Source organism: Haemaphysalis longicornis, unplaced genomic scaffold, assembly GCF_048455015.1.
Source record: "Haemaphysalis longicornis isolate Haplotype H1 unplaced genomic scaffold, Haemaphysalis longicornis Haplotype H1 scaffold_4, whole genome shotgun sequence".
NCBI lineage: Eukaryota > Metazoa > Arthropoda > Arachnida > Ixodida > Ixodidae > Haemaphysalis > Haemaphysalis longicornis.
Genome location: NW_027526361.1, coordinates 90060238 through 90081361, shown reverse-complemented (window position 1 = coordinate 90081361; position 21124 = coordinate 90060238). Strand labels below are relative to the sequence as shown.

The 21124-nt window shown below is 46.0% G+C and overlaps 1 protein-coding gene across 1 annotated transcript in view; it reads left to right on the top strand.

The window, feature by feature from the left end:
• LOC144179834 (uncharacterized) overlaps positions 1-21124 on the top strand; it is a 32272-nt gene that overhangs the window by 8327 nt on the left and 2821 nt on the right. Inside the window, exons 2-4 of the mRNA XM_077708264.1 lie at positions 480-632; positions 9760-9922; positions 14132-15969. Coding sequence (XP_077564390.1) covers positions 480-632; positions 9760-9922; positions 14132-15969 — 2154 coding nt within the window. The remainder of the gene's footprint in view (positions 1-479; positions 633-9759; positions 9923-14131; positions 15970-21124) is intronic.

The window sequence follows — 21124 nt, the reverse complement described above, 5'->3', positions numbered from 1 at the left end:
CGGATCAATTTAACATGAAAACAAAAATTGCGTCGCCTTGGCGCCGGCGGCTGTATCGAGTACAGCAGTTTTTTGTTAGTTCCCCTTGCAGTACTGTCGCTATTGGGACGAATATGACGCAAAAACACAATGGAAGCTATCCGCCGTTGCAAAAGAAAGGCTCACAGACACAGAGTTGCCCCCTTGCTACAAGCAACTACGCTATAATGGATGGCAAGGTTACTGGAAACTGGCCGGGTTACGCTACAATGAATGGCGCAGGGTTACTAGAAGTTCTTTGGCGCCATCTTACGTACGTGAGTGCAGCCAGTGCAACTGCTCAATCGAAAGTGAAACGTGCCGTGGCGATTTGTCTAGCGCACTCGAAAAGTCAGTCGCGCTTCTCTTAAATCCCCATTGAAAATGCTCGTGCGACAGGTGTATAAGGTAAGTGCTTCTAACTAAGGTAAGGCAACCGCGAGCTCCCGTTTGTCTTCCAGGAGCCCAGCACTTCCAACGGCTGGAGTGAAGTGGCCAGCATACACGCAGGACACCCGCCAGATGATGTCGCTGCAGCCGAACAACTTCACCGTGGTCCCGTCTTCAAAGACTGAACTCTGCCAGCTGTGGAACCAAGCGCTCTCGGTGATTAGGTATGCTTACAACTATTTGAAATTGACCTTTTGGAGAATCCCATAGCTTCACCTGTTTAACCCCGCCCTCTGTACGCAACGGCGGACCTGTTCGGAAAAAAATCTTTGCAACGCTAGGCCCGTTGTTTAGGTTCAGTTTCATGAGGACAAGTCGGTTAAGGCCACAATACGGCAAACACGAGGCTGAAAAGCGAGTGAGATGTTTTCTCAACGTAGCGGCTGCGGAAAATCAGAGCGCCTTGGGTAACCTTATGCTTTGAAAAAAAAAAAACAAAAAAAAGAGGACAGACAAGAAAAGAAAGCTGCAGGGACCTGATGAAAGAGTGTCTTTTTGTTTTACAACTATTGCTTTGTTCTGTTTTAGTGTCTTATCTTTGGAACAAAAATATTAAGAACCTCTCCGACAACCGCGTATAATGTTGGAGAAGCCACGCTCCGGCTCATGTTGAAGCCTTGCCTACGCCCTTTAATTTTGTGTTTGTGTCCCTATAGCTTTTGTGTCCCTATTGTGTTTGTGTCCCTTTGTTTATTGCCCAATCATTGCGGTCTGTCGGCAAGGCACACCAACGTTAAGACTTAGAATATCGCTAGATGGCCTTCCTTGTGCGGCCACGCTAGAGTTCCTGTATATAGCTCCCCTAGGGGAGCGATTTACAGGAACTCTAGCCACGCTGCAGGCATCTCTTCTTTCCAAGTTATCACGCCGAGCGCTGTCTCCTTGCATCGCAAAGCCCATTGTCATAGCAACAGATACAGTTCTTTGTAAAGCAAAGCTTTGCTACTTTCGTCCAGCGCTTTCGCGGAGGATGCGCAAGTTAACCTTTTGACCTTGGACACACCCCCGGCGACGCACCCCTCGCAGGGCATCGCGTGATTCGCCGGGCCTGCTGTCGGCGCTGCGCACAAGGCCCTGTTTTAAGTCGTTTTGCGACCTAGCGGCGGCGGCCGCTCAGCTGATCGGCAGCCGACCAAACCTGCCGCCTTCCACGCACGCGCCGCTGGGTCGTGTTCGGGATATGCGACTCATCTTGCGCCGCGTTCGTCGTGAAACAGGAACGCCGCGTTCGCCGAAAATGAAAGCGAGGCCGGGCCTCCTTCTGTGAGCGCTGCACGGGGCCGAACGACCTTGAGTCGTGGTCGGCAATACAGCTACATCAAAGGTTAACCGAGCGAAACCAAGACTGAACCAGTCTAAACCAAGCTTTTGCTTTGCATATTCAAGGTTAGCTGAGTTAAGCCGCAGCCATTTTTTTTTTCATGGCAACGAAGATGAGTCTTTACGGTGCTTTGCGAAATCACGGGGTATATACGAAGCCGTGTTAAGGTTTCACTGAGAAAGGTGTTCATTATTGTTGTGATGCCCCCAGCAGCATTGGCCTATTTCTCTCGACTGCAAAAAATTTCACAAGAGCTGTTGAGAATGACTGCGAAAGTGAGGTTACACTACTACCCATACAAAAATATTGTATGGTCGGCTATAGAAAATCCTTTTTATGGTCGTCTTTAGCTATTTGGCCCAATAATCTTTAGACTTTTCTATGGCTGTCTTTAGCGATTCGTATCGCCATTCCTATGGGTGTCTTTAGCTTCTTCTATAACCGGTTCTACGGCTGTCTTTAGCTATTCTTATCGACATTCCTATGGGTGTCTTTAGGTTCTTCTGTAGCCGGTTGTATGGTTGTCTTTAGCTATTCGTATTAAAATCCCTATGGGTGTCTTTAGCTGCTTCTATAGCCGGTTCTATGGCTGTCTTAGGTCTTCTTTGGATATCGCTATGGCTATAGAAGAATCTAAAGACACCCATAGGAATGTCGATAGGAATGGCTAAAGACAGCCATAGAAATGTCTAAAGATAATTGAGCCAAATAGCTAAAGACAACCATAAGAAGGTTTGTCAATAGCCGACCATACAATATTTTTGCATGAGCTGCAGCCAGAAGACAATCACCACTACTTGAAACACAGCGACAGCAGCAGCCGCTGAGAAATTATTAGCACGCTGCCATGCCGGCATAGAGCCTTGCAGATCTCTAGAACTTGTTCTGTGGCACTTAGGTGCATTCTGTAATATATGCTCCGTGAACACTTCAGCGATATAGGGGGATTGCGAGGTTGCGATTGCAAACACTTCGCCAGTTTTCATTCACAAAAGGCTTAAACACAGGCATTCAAGGAAAGCAAAATCAAGGGGTTTATTCATTCCATTCATCACATAAATGGCTACTATCTACGCTACTTCACCACCAGTAAACAGTTGTTCACATACGCCGATCGAAAAACACAGCACACGCATTCCAACACCCTGGCTCACGCTTAAGTGACTCGCTCGACAGCCACACTACGCGGCACATTCCCCGCGAACGTCCGCCAAGACACAAATACCTACAGGTGCTGGGTAGTCCATAGAAAAGAAAGCACTCAGAAGTCGTTCATTACACTCAGTACTCAACGCACACAGCTGCAAGTTCGGTGGCTAAAATGGAAATGCACTCTCAATAAAACAATGAAGATGGTCGCACACAATGCAATGATAAAAAAACGTTTTTCCAAGTTCATTCAATTAGTTCCTAGTAAGTTTTCTCAGTTCGCGAAAAAATTATTTTTGCCACATCACCGCGGCCAAATCTTCACTTCTGTCTACGTTGCAGTGCCCATGTGGTGCAGGGTAGTTTAGAAAAGTATTCGTGAACACCAAAAAAAGTCCTGCATTTCTCGCACTATAGAGTCTCTTCAGTTCGTAAGATCACTCACCCTAGAGTTTTGCGTATGATGAAATTCCTGTCACAGTATCGCAGGTATCCATTTTCGCATGACTTGAAGTTGATGTTGAATTAATCGTAACACTGTCACCGTAAACACCGAAATTCACGACACCAAAAAGCGACATCACACCATCTACACGAGCACATTGCCGTCGAGTCGAAATTCCCAGCACCAGGCAACACGTGCCATGCCCGCGCACATGAACAAGGAGACGAAATGTGGCTGACTGAGTACATCCAGGTATAAGCAGGTCCATCGCGATAGCAAATAGTGCGGAGATACATGCTCATCTTTCGATCTTTTTCTAACTTGTTTGCTGGTAATTTTTTTTTGGTAAGTACAAGATCGCTTAACGTTTTGTTTTCTTCATCCGAAAAAAGTTGTATCTGTTCTCAGTACTCAGGGAACATTGTCTGTCACTAGCATTGCTGCGCGCAGGAATACTAACACAGCGCGGGCCGCACGGCCGTGTCCTTCGGTACCCATCGCCAAAACCAGTATTTCAAACAAACAAAAAAAAATAAAACAGGAAGCAGGGGTGTCCCCTCTACCCTTTCATCGCTTCCCAGAATTTCTTCACCGCGCCTCCTTCGCCCGGCGTGGGTCGCTCTCCCCCTTTCTCAATGACTAATCTGAAAGTGGGGTCCGCGGGAGAAAGAATGCGGTTGTTCGCAGCTTCCACCATATTTCTGAGAGAGCGTACCCTGGGCCGCGAAAGTTATTTCCAATCTGCTTCGACGCTGTGAGGGCCGTTTTCAGAGAAGCCCGCTTTTTCACTTGACCGCGGCAGCGAAGGGCCACAGAGGAATAATTCTACGAAATTATACGTCTTTCGGTCAACGTTCATTTGCAAGCTTTGCGGACGCGCAGTATCCAAAGTTTCAACCTGAATTTGAGGTACTTTTCCCGTATTGTTGGTATAATAAGTACCTAACCTTATTGAACAAATACGTTCATATAACCGGCCGATCAACCTCATCATCGTTATCCAATCTGTGTTGTAGATGTAGCTAGGTAAATCATGAGTATAGGAATTTCGCGTCATAAGTCATATTGAAACCAGCAGAATAGGATTTAATGGTTGCTCGAATTATACCTTTATAGGCGAACACTTTTCGATTAGCGGCTGGAAACTTGGAGCCGTATGTTACTATGTAGTTAGTTAAAGAAGTCTTTATGGATGCAGGCTTGTCAGTTCTGCGCCAAACGCTTTCTTAATGCCGGCAAAATGTTGCTTAATTATCACACATCTAAAGGTTTACAGTTATATATTGTACTGTACCCAGCAGCAGAAGCTTTTATGGCTGCCTCACTTTAGCTTTAAAGCAACTTCTCTCCAATAGCTGGCAGAAGACATCCGTATGGTTCCAAGTTTGTAGACTTAGAGCTAAACAACGGCCCATAGCCAGCCAAATGAGCTTTTATGGCTTTTTCTCTATAGCTTTAGGACGAACTCTTTTCAATAGCTGGCAAAAGACAGCTGAATGGCTTGAAGTCTGTAGACTTAGAGCGAAACAACGGCCTATAGCCAGCCGAATGAGCTTTTATGGCTTTCTCTCTATAGCTTTAGGACGAACTCTTTTCAATAGCTGGCAAAAGACAGCTGAATGGTTTTGAGTCTGTAGACTTCAAGCTAAAAAATGGTCTATAGCCAGCCAAAAGAGCTTTGCCGCGGCTGGTCTATAGAACTAAAGCCATACATATTTCTTTAGCTGGCTACAGTTACCTGAATAGCTGTGACTCTATAGACTAAACACATTAGGATGTTCTATAATCGTCTAAAGAGAATTGTGTGGTTTACAGTCTTTAGTGCAGGATCTATAAAAACTTCAATAGCTGGCTATAGCCTAATTTATGCCTTTTTATGGGTGACCATAGAGACCCATAGGCGGCCATAGCTCACCATACATTTTTCAATAGACGCCCATAAGGCATTTTTGTATGGGTATCCTTAAAATGTTCCGGGAACGTACAAGCCTCTAATTCAGCGAGGGAGAAGTGACGTTTAAAGCATGTATGTAGTATGGGATTCATTTCGACACCTAATCTTGTTGCGATCAATAGTTAAATCCTTTACAAAATTTTCAACTCCGGCCTTCTAAGCATATCTATTTATTTCTTGTGAATTTTGTTCAAAATGGACGGAAATAAGTGCCGCATTTGGACGTAAATCCCCGACTCATTGGTGAAAATGAAAATCTATGTTCGGCGGCCGCTTTTCTGATGGAGGCGAAAAGCAAAAACGCCCGTGTGTACGAGATTTCAGCGCACGTTAAAGATCCCCAGGTGGTCGAAATTAATTCGAAGCCCTCCACTACGGCGGGCCTCATCGCCTGCGTTGCGTCGGCGCGTTAAACCCTTCAATCATTCAAAATTTATGTTTGCCTATGTCTGCCTCGTTAGCGTGACACGCGTACACAATTTTCTGCCTAAGATAGCATGGCAGTATTGCTGATGATTTCAAACCTTTCATTGCTGCCACTGTATTCAGAAACATATCCTAGCATTTCCTGCGTCGCTGCAGGATAACATGTTACGATTCACTGAATCTTGGTATGTTTGAGAAAATAGACGGGGTCATGTGGCCATGTGGACAATCGTGTACGTGTTCCTGAAAGCGGGAAACAGGTCTAGTCAAGGGATCAGAAACGGCGCGCCGCAGACATAACTACGCGTATTGTACGCCGCCGCTTCTCACACCCGCAGGTGTCTACATACAACGAGGAAGTTCTTCCACTCTAAGGTGTGCGTGCCATTTGTAACCAGAGAAAAAGATGTCGAATTTAGAGAGTACGTAATACCTTCTTGCTAAGTTAGCCACGAATTCCAGTGCTGGGCCATCCCTCCATGTTGGTATATGCTGCTATTTTCAATGTAAAAAAAAAAACGCGATAAAAGAAATTCCCGCTCGGTCTCCGTTTCGTATCTGAGCCTCCCGTTGTTTGTAACCTGCGCTGTAGCAAAACGTAAACATATAAAATACATGTCAACCAAAGCAGTCAAAGAATGCGCATATTCGAGAGTCAGCAAGAGTCAGCAAAGAATAAATTGGGTGTCGTTATCACCAGCTGATGTACTGTCCGAGTTGCCACAGGGGTATCTTTGGGGGCCGCTACTTTGTCTTATTTTTATGAATGATATTACACTTGGTTTTAAATCTACAGTGAGACTTTTTTCAGATGGTTGTGTTTTGTATTGCCCAGCCAGGTGCGTTGATGACACGACGGCGTTGCAGTCTGACTCGATAAGGTTGTGTATTAATCTGCTCGGTGGCAGATGAGTTTAAACCGAACTAAATGTTTTCTTGTACAATATACTAACAAAAAAGGTGGTATCCAGGCCTCATTACTTTAATTTCCACGTAGTACAAACAGTGGGTCAAGTTAAGTAATCTGGGGGTAACATTCACTGCAACATTAGATTGGACCAGTCTAGTTGACTTAATTGCAGCCAAGGCTTTACGCTTAATTCGGTTCTTTCAAACATATTTCAGCTGAGCGCCGCGAACACTCAAGGAAACTTTGTAAATTACAAATGTGCGCCTAATTCTAGAGTGTGCTTGTGTTGCTTGTGTTGCTTGGGGCCCTTCCACTCTATCTATTATTCTTTATTCTCTCTTTATACCTTTCTTCTGTCAACAGAAGTAAAGAAGGCTTTGAAAGACACGCAAGGGGGCAAAGCACCCGGTGAGGATCACATGAAAGCAGACCTTTCAAATGCTGGCAGGCAAATTTATACTAGAAAAACTGGCAAACCTGTACACCCAATGCCTAATGACCGCGAGTTTACCGGAATCTTGGAAGAACGCGAACATCATCTTAATCCATAAGAAAGGTGACAAGAAGGACTTGAAAAATTACAGGCTGATCAGCTTACTCTCAGTCGTCTATAAGGTACTTACCAAGATAATCGCGAACATAATTTCTGCCACCTTAGATTTCAGTCAGCCTAATGAACAAACAGGGTTTCGTAAAGGCTATTCAATAATGGACCATATCCACACGATCAATCAGGTGATATAAAAATACGCGGAGTATACTCAACCTTTATATATAGCCTTCATAGATAACGAGAAAGCAGTTGACTCGTAAATAGACTTAAATGGACGGCGACTCAGCGAGCGAAGGAACGGAAGATGAAAAATGTAACATTAAGGGACAAGAAGAGAGCGGAGTGGGTCAGAGAACGAATGCGTGTTAAGGACATAATGATTAGTAGAAATTAAGAAGAAGAAATGGACGTGGACAGGGCGTGCAATGCGAAGGCAAGATAACCGTTGGTCATTGAAGGTAACAGAGCGGATCCCTAGACAAAGGCAAGCGTGGCAGGGGGCGGAAGAAAGTTAGATGGGCAGATGAGATCAAGAAGTTTGCGGGGATAAATTGGTCGCAGTTGGCCCAGGACCGGGATAGTTGGAAATCTATGGGAGGGGCCTTTTCCCTGCAGTGGGCGTAGATAGGCTGATGATGATGAAACATTTTTTCTTTCTCTCTACTTTATCATTTCACTCCCCCTCTACTTCCTTCCCTTGCACTTGGTTGTATGCAGGTGAGCTCCATGCCGAGCTCATAAATATCCCCAGTGCACTTCCTTTCCTTTTACTGTCTCTCAATCCCCCCCCCCCCCCTTTTTACTAATGTACTGAATGAATAGTTGTAGAGGGTGAAAAAAGGGCTTGCGAGGTTTGTAACAGGTAATAGGATTTTAAAATAAGGAGTTCGAAAATTTCACTGAGCCTGGAGTGGAAATTTTTCTGCACGCTGGAAAGCTCTAAGACATAAATTTCTTTACAACATATCCCACAGTAGGACTGGAATGGACAAAGAACGGAACTTAAAGACGCCTTACTAAATGTCCGAACGACAAGATCACAGATATAAAATTAGAGGCTATAAGTGTCGATTGAATGCTTTAAAAACCATTTCTTTCCCAATTCTATTGCCGACTGGAACGCGTACGAAATTTCCAATATTCTCGGATTCTGATTTGCTAACAGCCATTGAAACAGCATTTTGAGGTGTGAAATAACCCACTGAACCACAGGACAGGGATGATTGGAGATTAATGGGAGAGGCCTTTGCCCTTCAGTGGGCGTAGATAGGCTGCTGCTGCTGGTGGTGGCGGTGGAAATAACCCACATATTTATGATGATGCATCCCCGGTGCATTATGCCTCTCCCGTCGGCCTACAACCACTCCTGTTCCGCGCCGCTCGAGTCGATTCTTTGCCTCCGAAATTCCTAATTTCATTGTCCCTCCATCGAGTTATTGGCCTTCCTTTGTTTTTAGACCCGCCTCTCGGTGTCCACTCTGTCACCCTGCTACTCCACCGATTGTTTTGTTGGTGTTCATTTTGAGCTATGTATTATTGCTGCTTTCGTTGTACTCCTGTATTTTGTACAGTCTTTACAATGCTGTCTTTTCAGTGTTTAGGTTTCTGTTTTAAACTGTAATGTGTGTTGTTTGTTTTGGTCATAACTTGCTGTATTTATTTTTTTTCCAACTGTAACACCCTACAGAAAGGCCCGATGGGGGATGTAGTACTTTCAATAAATAAATAAATAAATAAATAAATAAATAAATAAATAAATAAATAAATAAATAAATAAATAAATAAATAAATAAATAAATAAATAAATAAATAAATAAATAAATAAATAAATAAATAAATAAATAAATAAATAAATAAATAAATAAATAAATAAATAAATAAATAAATAAATAAATAAATAAATAAATAAATAAATAAATAAATAAATAAATAAATAAATTAAAGTTGCTGTTGCTTTTGATCTAAATGCATTTAACTTAGAGCGCAGACGTTTCCAGAAATTTCCAATCAAACCTAGAACATTGTTGATCAAATCAGAACACTTTGAGGTGAGTAACGAATGGACTGCACGATTTCCATATCAAACGAGATGGTCGGGTGTGGCTTAACTCCAAAAGAAACGAATGAATGCTCCCCTTTCCGCAGGATAAGGTAACCATGCGTGGCCAGGTACTGGCAAAAAAAAAAACGCAAGAACAGACGATTCCCGAAGCCCGTTAGCGGCAGTATTATGATAAGATCATCATCATGTGCCGATTGCCACCGCGAGAGAATAGTTTAGCTACTGCCGTATTTGTCTGGACAGGGGCGCGGACAAAGTTCACATTTTACGGAATGTTATGCCAAGTGCCGTACAGCTCTAAATGTTACATCGTGTTTTTCAACTCAGCTTCCAGGGTATTTCTAACTGTTGCATCTCGAAATGAATGTTGTTACAGCATACAAAAAAAAAACTATTTTTTAAATAGCAAGCAATAAGCCTTCCTGTGTATAATCGAACACTATCCTCCGCGTTATTTCTTTTTCCATGCAGTAACCCTGCCATCAAACCTGAGATCGCCGAACCTCCCCCAAGGCAAGCAGTAAGCAATGAGGCTTCGAAATGGGGCCACCATCCAGACCACCATCCACGTTCAGCGTCCTGCGTTGTAACTTCGTGGAAACTGTGCATAGTCTTAGTTCTTGCGTGCTTAAATAAAATTTGACCGTTACAGCATCTCGCGCGTGTTGATTTGGGCGAAGTTGTGAATCTTCTGACTTAAATTTCTTGTTTATGGTTTCCATCTACAGTTGGTAGAGTCATGAACTCATGAACGGTCTGTAATGGGACATGGCGGACAATGCCCCATGGGGTCCGAGCCCACCATCCAAGACAACAGGGAGGACGACGACGACAAAGGGGAGGCTGGTGGACAGCGCGCATGCGCTCTGTCATTGCCTCTTGTAAATAATGTAAATAGATTGTTCGCCTTCCTCATCTACCACGGTTCGTCTCATCTCTGTCCTGCCTCCACGTAACAATATTTTCGTCATGGCGTTTCATTTGTCCATGACTGTACGCGAACCACGTTAGTTTCCAGATTAACAAGTCGGAATTCCTGAAGTGTACTGCAATGTTTTCTTGCACAATTAAGATTGTTTTATAGCAACGAATGGGAATGTTCTTTAATATATAAAGCTTTAAGAGGCGGTTCCAGAAACGTAGAAATTCTCTGCTCGTTGTGACGAGTCACTCCGACGATCTCTTATACAACAAAATTAGAACATTTCAAAACGTTCTTCTCATACGTTTGTAATGTAGTGTTAAGTATAGAAAATAACGCTTTCATAAAACGCTCCTGCTAGGTTACTGAAATAACCAATGAAGGAGCATTCAACCTGAAGGAGCATCGAATGTCCTAATCCGTAGAGTAGTTACCATTGAGAATTTGTTCACAGAACATGTTTCCACGAGTTATTTTGAGCGGAATATTAGTTATATGAAAATCTATATGTCAGGTCCCTCACGGAAATAACGACCGCAAAGCCCAAGAGAGCAAAAACGACTGAAAATAGTAACAAAAACCTGTGGGAGAGCGCTGCTGAAACATTTCCTTTGTTGGAGACTTCACTGTGAGCCGTCATTAAAGCCAGTTATTCTGTCAAAGCAGAGGTACAGCTACAACTGTTTTCCTGTAAATAAGACGAGAAGACATGTCTGGATATGTTCGCTTTGGTTTATTTAAACAGTAACTTATTGCAAATACGTTCGTAAATGCGTAACACACATTTATGAACCGATATTCTTTGCGTCTAGTAAGGGTTCAAGTGTTCATTTTGGGTTCCATTATCTTTATCAAAGATCTTATTAATATGATTTATTATCAGCGTGTACAGCTTGTTGAAACTGCACTTCCATTAGAGCGGTAGTAGTATCTTAGACATTTTGTGTACTAAGTAGCGTGAGTGGACCGCACATGCATTGTAAGGACATCTTGACGACATTCACGGAACCATTACGCCAGGACGGAACGTTTGTTAACACCTCGTGATAGAGGGAAGGGGGGGGGGGTGAAACCGACAAGACAATATGCGCCAGTGCTCAGCTTCTGTGCCAGGTGTCGTCTCCTAAGGCTTTTGTGGCAGTATTTCCTTTCACTACCGCTCTAAAACATCCAGGCAGAATCTTTTTCGGAGTATTGTCTTTCAAGGCTAAGCATTTCTTTGTCTTGGAAGAATTCACTGGTACGTTCATGTATTGTATGTGGGTATTCCAGTTTGTGTGAGTGTGCGTGCACGTGTGTGCGCGCGTGTTTGTATGAGTACTCATGCGGGTGTGTGCGTGCCTGCATGTGTTTGTGTGCGTGTGTATGTGCGTGTTTGTGTGCGTACGTGTGTGTGCAGTGGCGTAGCGCCAGAAAACGTATTTTTCGATGGTGGGGGGGGGTATTATACAAAGCAGGTAAAAAAAAATAGAGAGCCTGCATTCAAACGGTACACTGTCGTTTTTCTAGTGCAATAAACCAGCACTCGTCCTGTCTTTGTTTTTACATTTTAATATATCGATATGGTGTGTAAATCGCATTGACAAAAAAGGACGAAAGTAGGGGGAGGGTGCAGCGCTCAGAAACTCTCGCAGGGTGCCCTGCCCCCAAAACGCCCCTGTGTTCCTGTGCGTACGTGTGTGCGTGTGCGTGAGTGTGTGTGCGGGAGTGTGTGTACGTGTGTCAGTATGTGTGTATGTCTGTGCGTGTGTGTGTGTGTGTCCAGCTTCTTACGCTAAGGGCAGCCGTTACGCCGTACTGAGGCCCACATATGACATGCCTACAGAAGTACAAATAGTACATTAAAACACGGATTAAAGCGAAACGTTTCTTTAGTACTGTTGCGACGCTGATTCCCCGAAAACTTGCCTTTGACCCTCAGTCATCGACTTGCCACGAACCGGCGTATTCACAGTGGCGAACTTGCTGTTACTTGAACTATGCGCCTTTCAGTGACTTCGTGACTTCTCAAAGCGCCAACCGGCCAGCGGCGGTGCTAACAAAAGCATTGCTTGGCGCCCTGCACTGCAATCCTCGGTGGCGGGCCCGCGCCTCATTGTCTTGGCCTTTTGTGGCGTGTTGTCTTCAATAAGCCATTCAAAGAATATTCCCGCGGAGGGATGCAAGGAGTCTTTGTGGTGGGGCAACATCGCCAGGACAGGGGAAGGCTCTGACCATGGCGGATTGCCACGGCGGGAGCAACCTGGCGCTCACCTGCCCAGGAGGGGAGGGGTATCTCGTGCGTGTGCGCGCGTGTGTTTTGTGTTTTGCGTGGTGGCGCTGCCATCAGTGCCATGTTCTATGATTGGTGCATCCTGACGTCAACCGGAGAAAAGGGGTGAAGGGGAATGGACCCAACGTGCCCTATTTAATCTCGCGCGCGCAGGAGCGCACTGCCCGCTCTCATACCAAGATGTAAATACTTGTATATAAAGTTTTCTTCTTCGTCAACTTGCCCGTCATGACTGCCCCGGCACTTCACCCACCTCGGCCCACATCGACCACGCTACCATGGTTCGCAACAGTGGAGACAGCGGTGAAATTCCCAACAGTCAGCCCCTGAGAAGTCAGCCCCTGGCTTCCCAACAGTACCCACGTGCGGTCATAAAAAGGTTCCTCTCATCATCTGCCGGAGTGTAGATTAACTGTGAAGTACGAAACGAAAAACCTGCGTCATTCATATCTCTCTCGTTACCACGTGAGACTTATTTTTCAGACTGTGTTATTTCAGGCTGTTATTTTTTGGTTATCATCGTTCCTTTGTGGCACGCCCTGCAAGTGAGATTAGTTCGCCGCCGCCAGTGAATCGGTCCCGGTTGCAGGGTATGTCGGAGTAGTATACTTCAGTAGATGTGTTTACATATCTGCTCGGCGGAGAACAGTGTTATTCAGGCAGATTCGTAGCCCTTTTGTTGTAGACGTACCTCGCAAGAACTGCCGACAACGCTCTCCTCAGATCTCACCGCATGCACGGACATATCTTGTCGCTTGTTGACCTTCGTTGCGTCGCGGTTACCGACGTGGTGGCCAGCGCTGTCCGAGTGTCGTTAACCGTTCTGAGACTCAGAAAACAAGAATCGTGAAATGCGTTACACTGCAGTAGTAGCGGTGATCTGTATTCCTCGTACCTGGCCGATGAAGGCAGATTGAACGGATAAAGCAGCAGATCAGTGAGCAAAATGGTTGCAGTAGTTCTTTTCCCCGTTTCTGTTTATTTCATCAGAACGTAATGTACGGCAGAAGCTTTGAATTAACGGTATAAAAGCGACAGCCCGCAGTTATCACCTTCGATGCAGAGGTTCCTCAGCGAATAAAAGTCACAACGACATTCATTCACTGAGAAAAAAAATACTGAATCCTTTGTAACTTCGTCCCCCGAACTTTTACGCCCGTCATCAGTACCCACCGACGTCACCTTCAGCAATGGAACCGGGTTGCAACATGAGGAAACTTTACAGGTACGTGCGACCCCTGCCTCTTTCTTTTTTTTACTCATATTTTTTTTTGTACCGCGATTCAATGACACACCCTTTTAAACGCTTCAAAAGGTCCGGATTTCACGCATGCAATGGGCTTTACAAACACGAGAACGCGCGAAAAGGCGGGGAGGTGTTGGTAAAGAAAGCGATTGAGGCTCCGGGCTTTATGAAGGATGCTGCGCTTTCCTTCATTCCCACATAATAGAGCGGCCCAAACAGGCCATTCGAAGCGCGGTAGACATAAAAGACGCCCCCGAAGGAGGAGAAAGCAACTGTCACGCACATTACGTTGACTTTTCTGCTTCTTCGTTCGCCTCTTTCTCCCATCCTTAGCACACCGAAAGGCTGCGCGCCCTGCGTAGTTCCGCAGCCGGTAGAAAAATACAGAGATCTGACGTATTGACCTCGAAGTCACCCGACGCCCTTGGGGCAAGAGCTTCCTTGTTTGGACAAATTGGCAAAGAAATGGAAGCCCCGCGAGCAATGGTTTTGTTCCCATCAAGGAGAAATGTGGGAGCCGGAGACACTTACGGAACATTTACCGAGCCACCTTTACATTCGTAGCTCCAGACTCAAGTCGAAGACAGAGCTGCTTCCTAGCAAGTTCAGGATGCAAGCGAAACCGATCGCGTGCTCGCCACACAGAATGCATCCTCAGTTCAAACTGCTAGCGGCTATCATCGCTGTGTTCGTTCTGTGCTCGCTCCGACAGTGCTCGGCGGATGACGTCAGACCCGCAGTGATTATAAATACCGGACAGGTCACCGGGAAGCAGATCCAAGTAGGTGGTCAAACGATCGACGCGTTTCTTGGAATACCGTACGCCGAACCGCCGATAGGGGAGCTGAGATTTCAGAAACCGCGGCCTCTCAAGCCATGGAACGGTACCTACAAGGCCGTTGAGAAGCCGAAGCCATGCTGGCAGCTACTGTTGCCCCTGTTCGAAGGGGTTACGCTGGACTACTCGAATACTGCTTCGGAAGACTGCTTGTACCTCAATGTGTGGCGACCTGCAGCGACCCAGTGCCAAACGCCGGATTCATGCGACGAGAGAAGCCTGCCCGTCGTCGTGTACATTCATGGCGGTGGATTTCAGTGGGGCGACTCAGCTCTGTTCATAAACGATCCCGCTAATTTCGTGGCTCTTACTGGAGTGGTGTTCGTGACGTTCAATTACAGGGTTGGTATAATGGGATTTCTGTCGCTTGAAGAGTCCGAACTGCCAGGTAACATGGGTCTCTGGGACCAGAACTTAGTTCTCAAATGGGTGCAGGCAAACATACGAAACTTCGGAGGAGATCCAAATAGGGTAACTCTAAGCGGCCAGAGCGCTGGAGCGGCGTCGGTAGGACTGCACGCGATTTCCCCTCAAAGCAAGGGTCTGTTCAAGAGAATCGTCATGCAGAGCGGAAGCCCGCTGTCGTTAGTGATTGGCTTGTTCTTCAAGGGCGCGGGGAAGTTCACGACTGCCACGGGCTTCCTCGGATGCTACAACTTGAACAAGACGCTGAACGAGCAGAAGAAAGAGATCATGAGCTGTCTGCGGGAAATGGAGGCTTCGGATATCACGCGAACCGTGCAAGGCTTCGACCTTATCAAGCAAATGTTCTCTCCCATTGACGGTGACGACTTCCTGCCGGCGGACGTTTTATCCGTGGAAGCATACCAGGAACTGGCCACGACCGAGGTCCTCTTGGGTACAGTGAAAAACGAGGGTACCGTGTTCCTCAACCACCTCAAGCTCGCCTTTCCGCACTTCGCGGACTTACTCGAGACCGACTACAGGCTGGTGGCCATCCTGGTGATGGTCCAAATGCTAGACATTCCCGTATGGCAGAGCCGTAGGATTGTCACCGCCTACCTTGGTGGTCCTGACGAAGAGCGTAAGACTATGAAGGAAGTCGAGACCATCTTCGGCGAGATGTTCGGCGACATCACATTCTACTGCCCGACGCAAATATTCGCGGACATGCTGGCACAGCAGCAGGGTGTAAACACGTACAGGTACGTGTTTGTGCACCGTCCGTCCTACAGCCGCTGGCCTGAGTCCGTCGGAGTCGCTCACGGCGATGACCTTCCCTTCACGATCGGCTCGCTCGTGTTTGTCAACGACACGGAGCGCTACACGGAGCCTTTGGGCGACACGGGAAGACAGATGCTGGCTGAAGCCCACTACACAGCCAGCGAGAAGAGTTTCATGGAAGAAATCGTCACGGCCTGGGGGACATTTTACAGAGACGGGTAAGGCTCCTCCTTTCTTGCTAACAAAACGGCGCCACATTGAATCTCTTATCTTGTAGGTGTAGGATATTAATGAGCAAGTATTGTTGTCGGTCGTTCTAATATCATCATTTCGCTTGTGCACTCCATGCAGTAGGACCTCGCAAACTTATTCGAGATTAACTAAAGCTTTCAGGTAATTGTAGGCTTCGTGCCTAAGCATACGAGTGTCAAACCCTAAAAATTTGTGCTATACGTGTCTGAATCCTCGGTGACGTGAGCGCCAAGCGGAAAAAACAGTGAAGAAAAAATAAAAGCCCCTTTAATCTAACGAGAGAGACGGTTAAACACGAAACTTTCTCTGCACGAAATTAAGTTAGTGGGCGTTTGCGGTTGATTTGTTTGAATTTGATTTATTTAGCAGTTCGGGTTTATTTATTTATTTGTTTAGAAGTTCCATTCAACGGCAGTCAAAGTCAGTTCAAAATCCAAACTGTTTCGACCGTGTCGGAGTGGCGCAATCGGATAGACGTCGGCTGCAAAACGCGAGCTACCCAGGTTCGATGCCCACCACGGCAAGCGCTTTCTTTGGCTTTTGAGGCGCTTGATGTGCCTTTGTGGAAACCCATGACCATTATGTGCTCTCTCATTGTGTGAGTTGGCTTTCCCGCAGTGCGTTTTTGCTTACGGCCGCCACCAGCGAGGCAAAGCGCGCTTCGCTGTAAAAGGACTCGTGTCGTCAACATGTGCGGGCGTGCGTGCGTGCGTGCGTGCGTGCACGAAATGTCTTGAGCACGGGTGTGCACGTGCTATGTTTCATGGAACGCGTGAGGCACGAACAAATAAAGGGAGCTCAGCCTAACGTGTAAGACTTCGAGGTAGCGAAGCTGTACGCAACTTTCACGACCATCCCGACGGTTTACGCACCCGATTGCAGCCGATTTGGTTCTTCTTCGCTGCCACAACTATGGTGGTGGTGGTGGGGGTGGTGGTGGTTGTGTGGGATCAGGCGGGGTTAGCCTGGCTGGATATGCTCCTCCTAATTAGCCAATGGTAGTGTCCTTTTACCACGAGTTCGCCAGTTCCATCTTTTGAAGAAAGCTTAGGAAAAGGCGCGACACGTCTCTGCGCAGCATATAATGTCCCATTGGAAAGACGTTGTGGTCCAGAGTGCTGTGTGGAGCTGCCAGCTTCCGAATGGATGATAGCATTGCATTCCGCTCCACATCATGCTCTGGGCAACACATTACGTAGTGGTGTGCATCCCCTGTCACTGCACATGACGAACACTGAGGCGATCGCACGAGGCCCACCTTGAATAGCCATGGTGTGGTCTTCGCTTTGCCCGTTCGGATGCGGTACAGCAATGTTGCCTCCAATCTGTAAGTCCCTTAGTGACGCAAGGCTGGAGATAGAGATTTCCGAACGACTTGAAATATTCGGCCACTGTTGGCCTGAAGTCGTTCCAGTGATTGGGGGAAACTTTAACAGTCGGTGCAAATTGCAGCGCACTCCGTGCCATTTGATCCGCGGTCTCATTGCCGCAACTACCCGCACTCCATCATTGTTGTTATAAGTGCGAGCTTCCTTCATTTCTTTTTTTTTGAAGTGGTATTCCTTAGACATCACCTTCGGGGGGCGTATGCTATGACGTGCCTTTCTGGTTCCGAGTAAGTGTTGCCCCAATTACGGCGAACATTGGAGTTTTTCTCGTTCCGAGCAAGTGCTGACACGCTTACGGCAAACGCTGGAGCTTTTTTGGGGGGAGAGGGGGGGGGGAATCTTGGCCATTCTCCCTAAGTTGCTATGCTCGTCTTGGCCCGTCTTGATCGATCACCCCAGTGGGTATGCTCGGCAATTTCTTGCTATTTTTAACATCGGACACGAAAAATTATGATTTGCTAAACAGCTTCGCTGTAAAACGTACAGAAAATCGGTGGTATAGAAAATCGGAGCGCGATCCTGCGAGCACGCGCAAGAGGAGGGTAGCAGCAGAGCCGGAAGAGTGTTCTGAGGAAGGGCGACGGACCCGATAACGTTCTCAATGTGCGTCGCCTCGTGGGCTCAGAGTTAGCTTTCACATTGCTACGAGTGGCGACGCACCAGGTTAGAGTCTTGAGCCGGATAGACCGGGAATGTACACCACGGCGGGAGAGGCTTGAGCAACTCGAAATGGCGCTCGCTGTAACCGCCGTCAGGAGAAAGCAGCCATGAATGATGCTGCGGTAAGGGTCCGACGAGAGAACCATGAAAGTTCAACAAAACATTCAACAGCAGATCAACAAAATGTGCCCGCAAACTTTCTCCTTGAAATTCTTAAGAAGTTTTAAGTATCTCCATATTTTTGGCGTAAAGGATTGTTACGGCTTTCGCCCTAAAAATTTAACGCGCTATGTTTCCCGGTTCAAATCTTACGTGTGCTAAAATCTAGTGATCAGAATGTTGGGCTGGCTACAGTCTGTGGTATGTTGGTATCGTAAAAAATAAAATAAACAAACGCATAACCATGAAATAGGACCTATGACGAAAGATAATGAATACACTCCCGTGAAATTTCCCGCTACCATCCTTAGCTAACTTAAATCGACAATAACAAAACATTAGTGAATATTCGCGTGCTTAAACCCAAATCTGCTTTATGGCAATTTGTTTGTCGTTCGTTAGATGCCACTCGAACTGCTTTAATGATTTGGTAACAGGTTGTTGTTGAGCATCCTCTGACTATTAAGATATTCATGGAAGCATTGTCGGTCCAAATAACATCAAATTGCGGTATTCTTTCGATCTTGTCGTACAGTGAAGAGATGCTGCCTTTCCTCCGCACGACCAAGCCATAGGAAACTTTCCCAATCATCAAGCGTCAACTTCATATCACTGGTTCTTGCAGTCATCGTTTGCGGATGAGCGTTTTGGCTCAATCTGCTTTCGCGACCGACACTTTTTACTCGCAAGCCAAAATTGTTTTTATTCCGTCTACTACGTATTTTTTAATTCACCTCAGGTGGCTTCCACTCAAACCAAATAACTCCTACAACTCTAGTTTTCGTTCACGTCATAGACGACAACAAATAACGGGACCTCACATGAGGTGGCTGGTTATTTTAACTTCTCTTCAAGCTCGTTAGACTGGCCGTCTCCAACGCGTGCATGCCCCAGACGCACGGGAATTGCTTATCAAATTGCTTATCAAATATAAATTTGATAAGCAATTTTTGTAGCAAGTTCTCAGTAGCTCTTACTTTTACGAATATGACCCTCTCCGGAAAAACACCGTTGAATTTTCCTAGCATTTCTTCTTAAACACAAGAAGCACATAATTTATAACTACATAAAATTACTAATAGGTTCTAAAAACTATTTCATTATGGCCCTGTTACAGATACGTTTTAGCGGTTTTGCCTAATACTGCATTTCTATTAAGAAGCAGGAGAATTGCTTTCACCATCATTCACCATCATAATTTGATTATTCTTCGCCAGTGTACATATTATTCAGGTGCAATGTTTCTCATGTTTTTATCTTACGCAAAACAGGAGTTTTCCTGCAGTAGGACGGTAAGTTGGGCTAGTCAGTTCAAGTTCATTGTGTACAAAACGTCGCGAGATAAACAAGGACGACAGAAGGAAGAACGAGGACGTCAGCGTTGTGGTGTAGATCTCTCTTCTATTGTCCTTGTTTATCTTGCGCTCTTTTCTCCACCAGGAAGTTTTCCTCCGTCGTCTCGTCAAGCAATTCTGAATCACGGATAGTGATCCCAACACTAACAGATTTTTTTTTTTTCGGAGAGGGTCTGCGGGCAACATAAAACCCCCCATCGTGTAGCATGTTGCTCAATAACACATCATACGTAATCATCAGAGAAACACCTGTTGCAAAAAACCATGCCTCTTAGAACGCGATTCTTAAGAGTAGCAGTTATATCTGTTGGCACAGTGGTATCGTTCAGAACTTATATAGAAGTGATAAATGTTTATGTGCTACAAAGCGGCAGCTTCCCCGGAATTTCTCCCCCTCATGACAGCAAAGCAGCGAATCTGCGAATTCATTGCGAAAGGGTTTTCCAGTGAATAAGCCCTCGCACGCACTTAAACATGTTTGGGCTGCAAGGGGGAATAGAAAGGATCTAAAAAATTTTAAGGAAGCTTACACTCACGCGTAAGACTGGAATGGCGAAGATGTTTAGGCAAGCATTGCCGGACACATAGTTAAGTTTCAGTATCATTGTTTATTTGCATAGTTCCGGCGCTAGTAATCGTCGTCAGATGCATCGAAGACGCCGCTGTCTTCTTTTCGGCCAGTGGGAGATGCAAAATCAACCTCAATCAACTTCCACCAGCTCAATTGGCGAAGCTGCCTGTAATTCTGGCAAGGCTTTAACCATAGCGAAGCTGCATGATTTCTTTATATGTGAGCACTGAAGGACACATCACCACGTATTAGTACAAGTTTGTGATGGTTTATTTACATGTTCAGTCATTGATATGCGCTGTGTTAGTAGTGGTTATCGTCATATACACCGATTTCGTCGTGTCCCTTACGCCAAGCATTACATGCGCGCTAGAGCTTGACGACAACGTTGCAGTTTTTTTTGCCAAAGCCACTGCGCGCGTCGAGAACGCTCGGCGGTCGCCGCGAGGCACGCGCTCACGAGCGCTACGCATTTTCTTCTATTATTTTCTGCAACACCGTACTTGTGGCTTGTACAACAGCTTCGCTGCTAATTGGTAATTTTGTGTTTTGGATTCTCCTCTGACTTCCCCTGCGCAGCGGCATGCAAAGGTTAGCTTCTCTGCATTGCCATAAAGTTATGCAATAAAGCCACTTGCAAGAAGATCGTCGCTCAAAACAAGCGACTGAGGCACTTCAGGCACGATGTTAAATTTCTCTGACAGCTTCCTTTGTCGTACCCCCTTGCCCCCCCCCCCCCCCCCCTAGACCCCTCCAATTGTCCTGTTTGGGGACCCTGACTAACCAAAGGAGCTCAACGTCCGAAGCATCCCTGAGGGTTCCAAGAGCAGTAGGAGAAGTGATCCTACTTCTCACCTTGCACGAAGGCGTTTCATCCAACTTTGTCGCTAACCTGAGCAGTAGATGGCAGACGCTGCCCTTTCATCTTATGTACTTTGCTAACGCGAAACGGGGAATTAGAAGAAAAATGATGGCACCTCTCTCCACT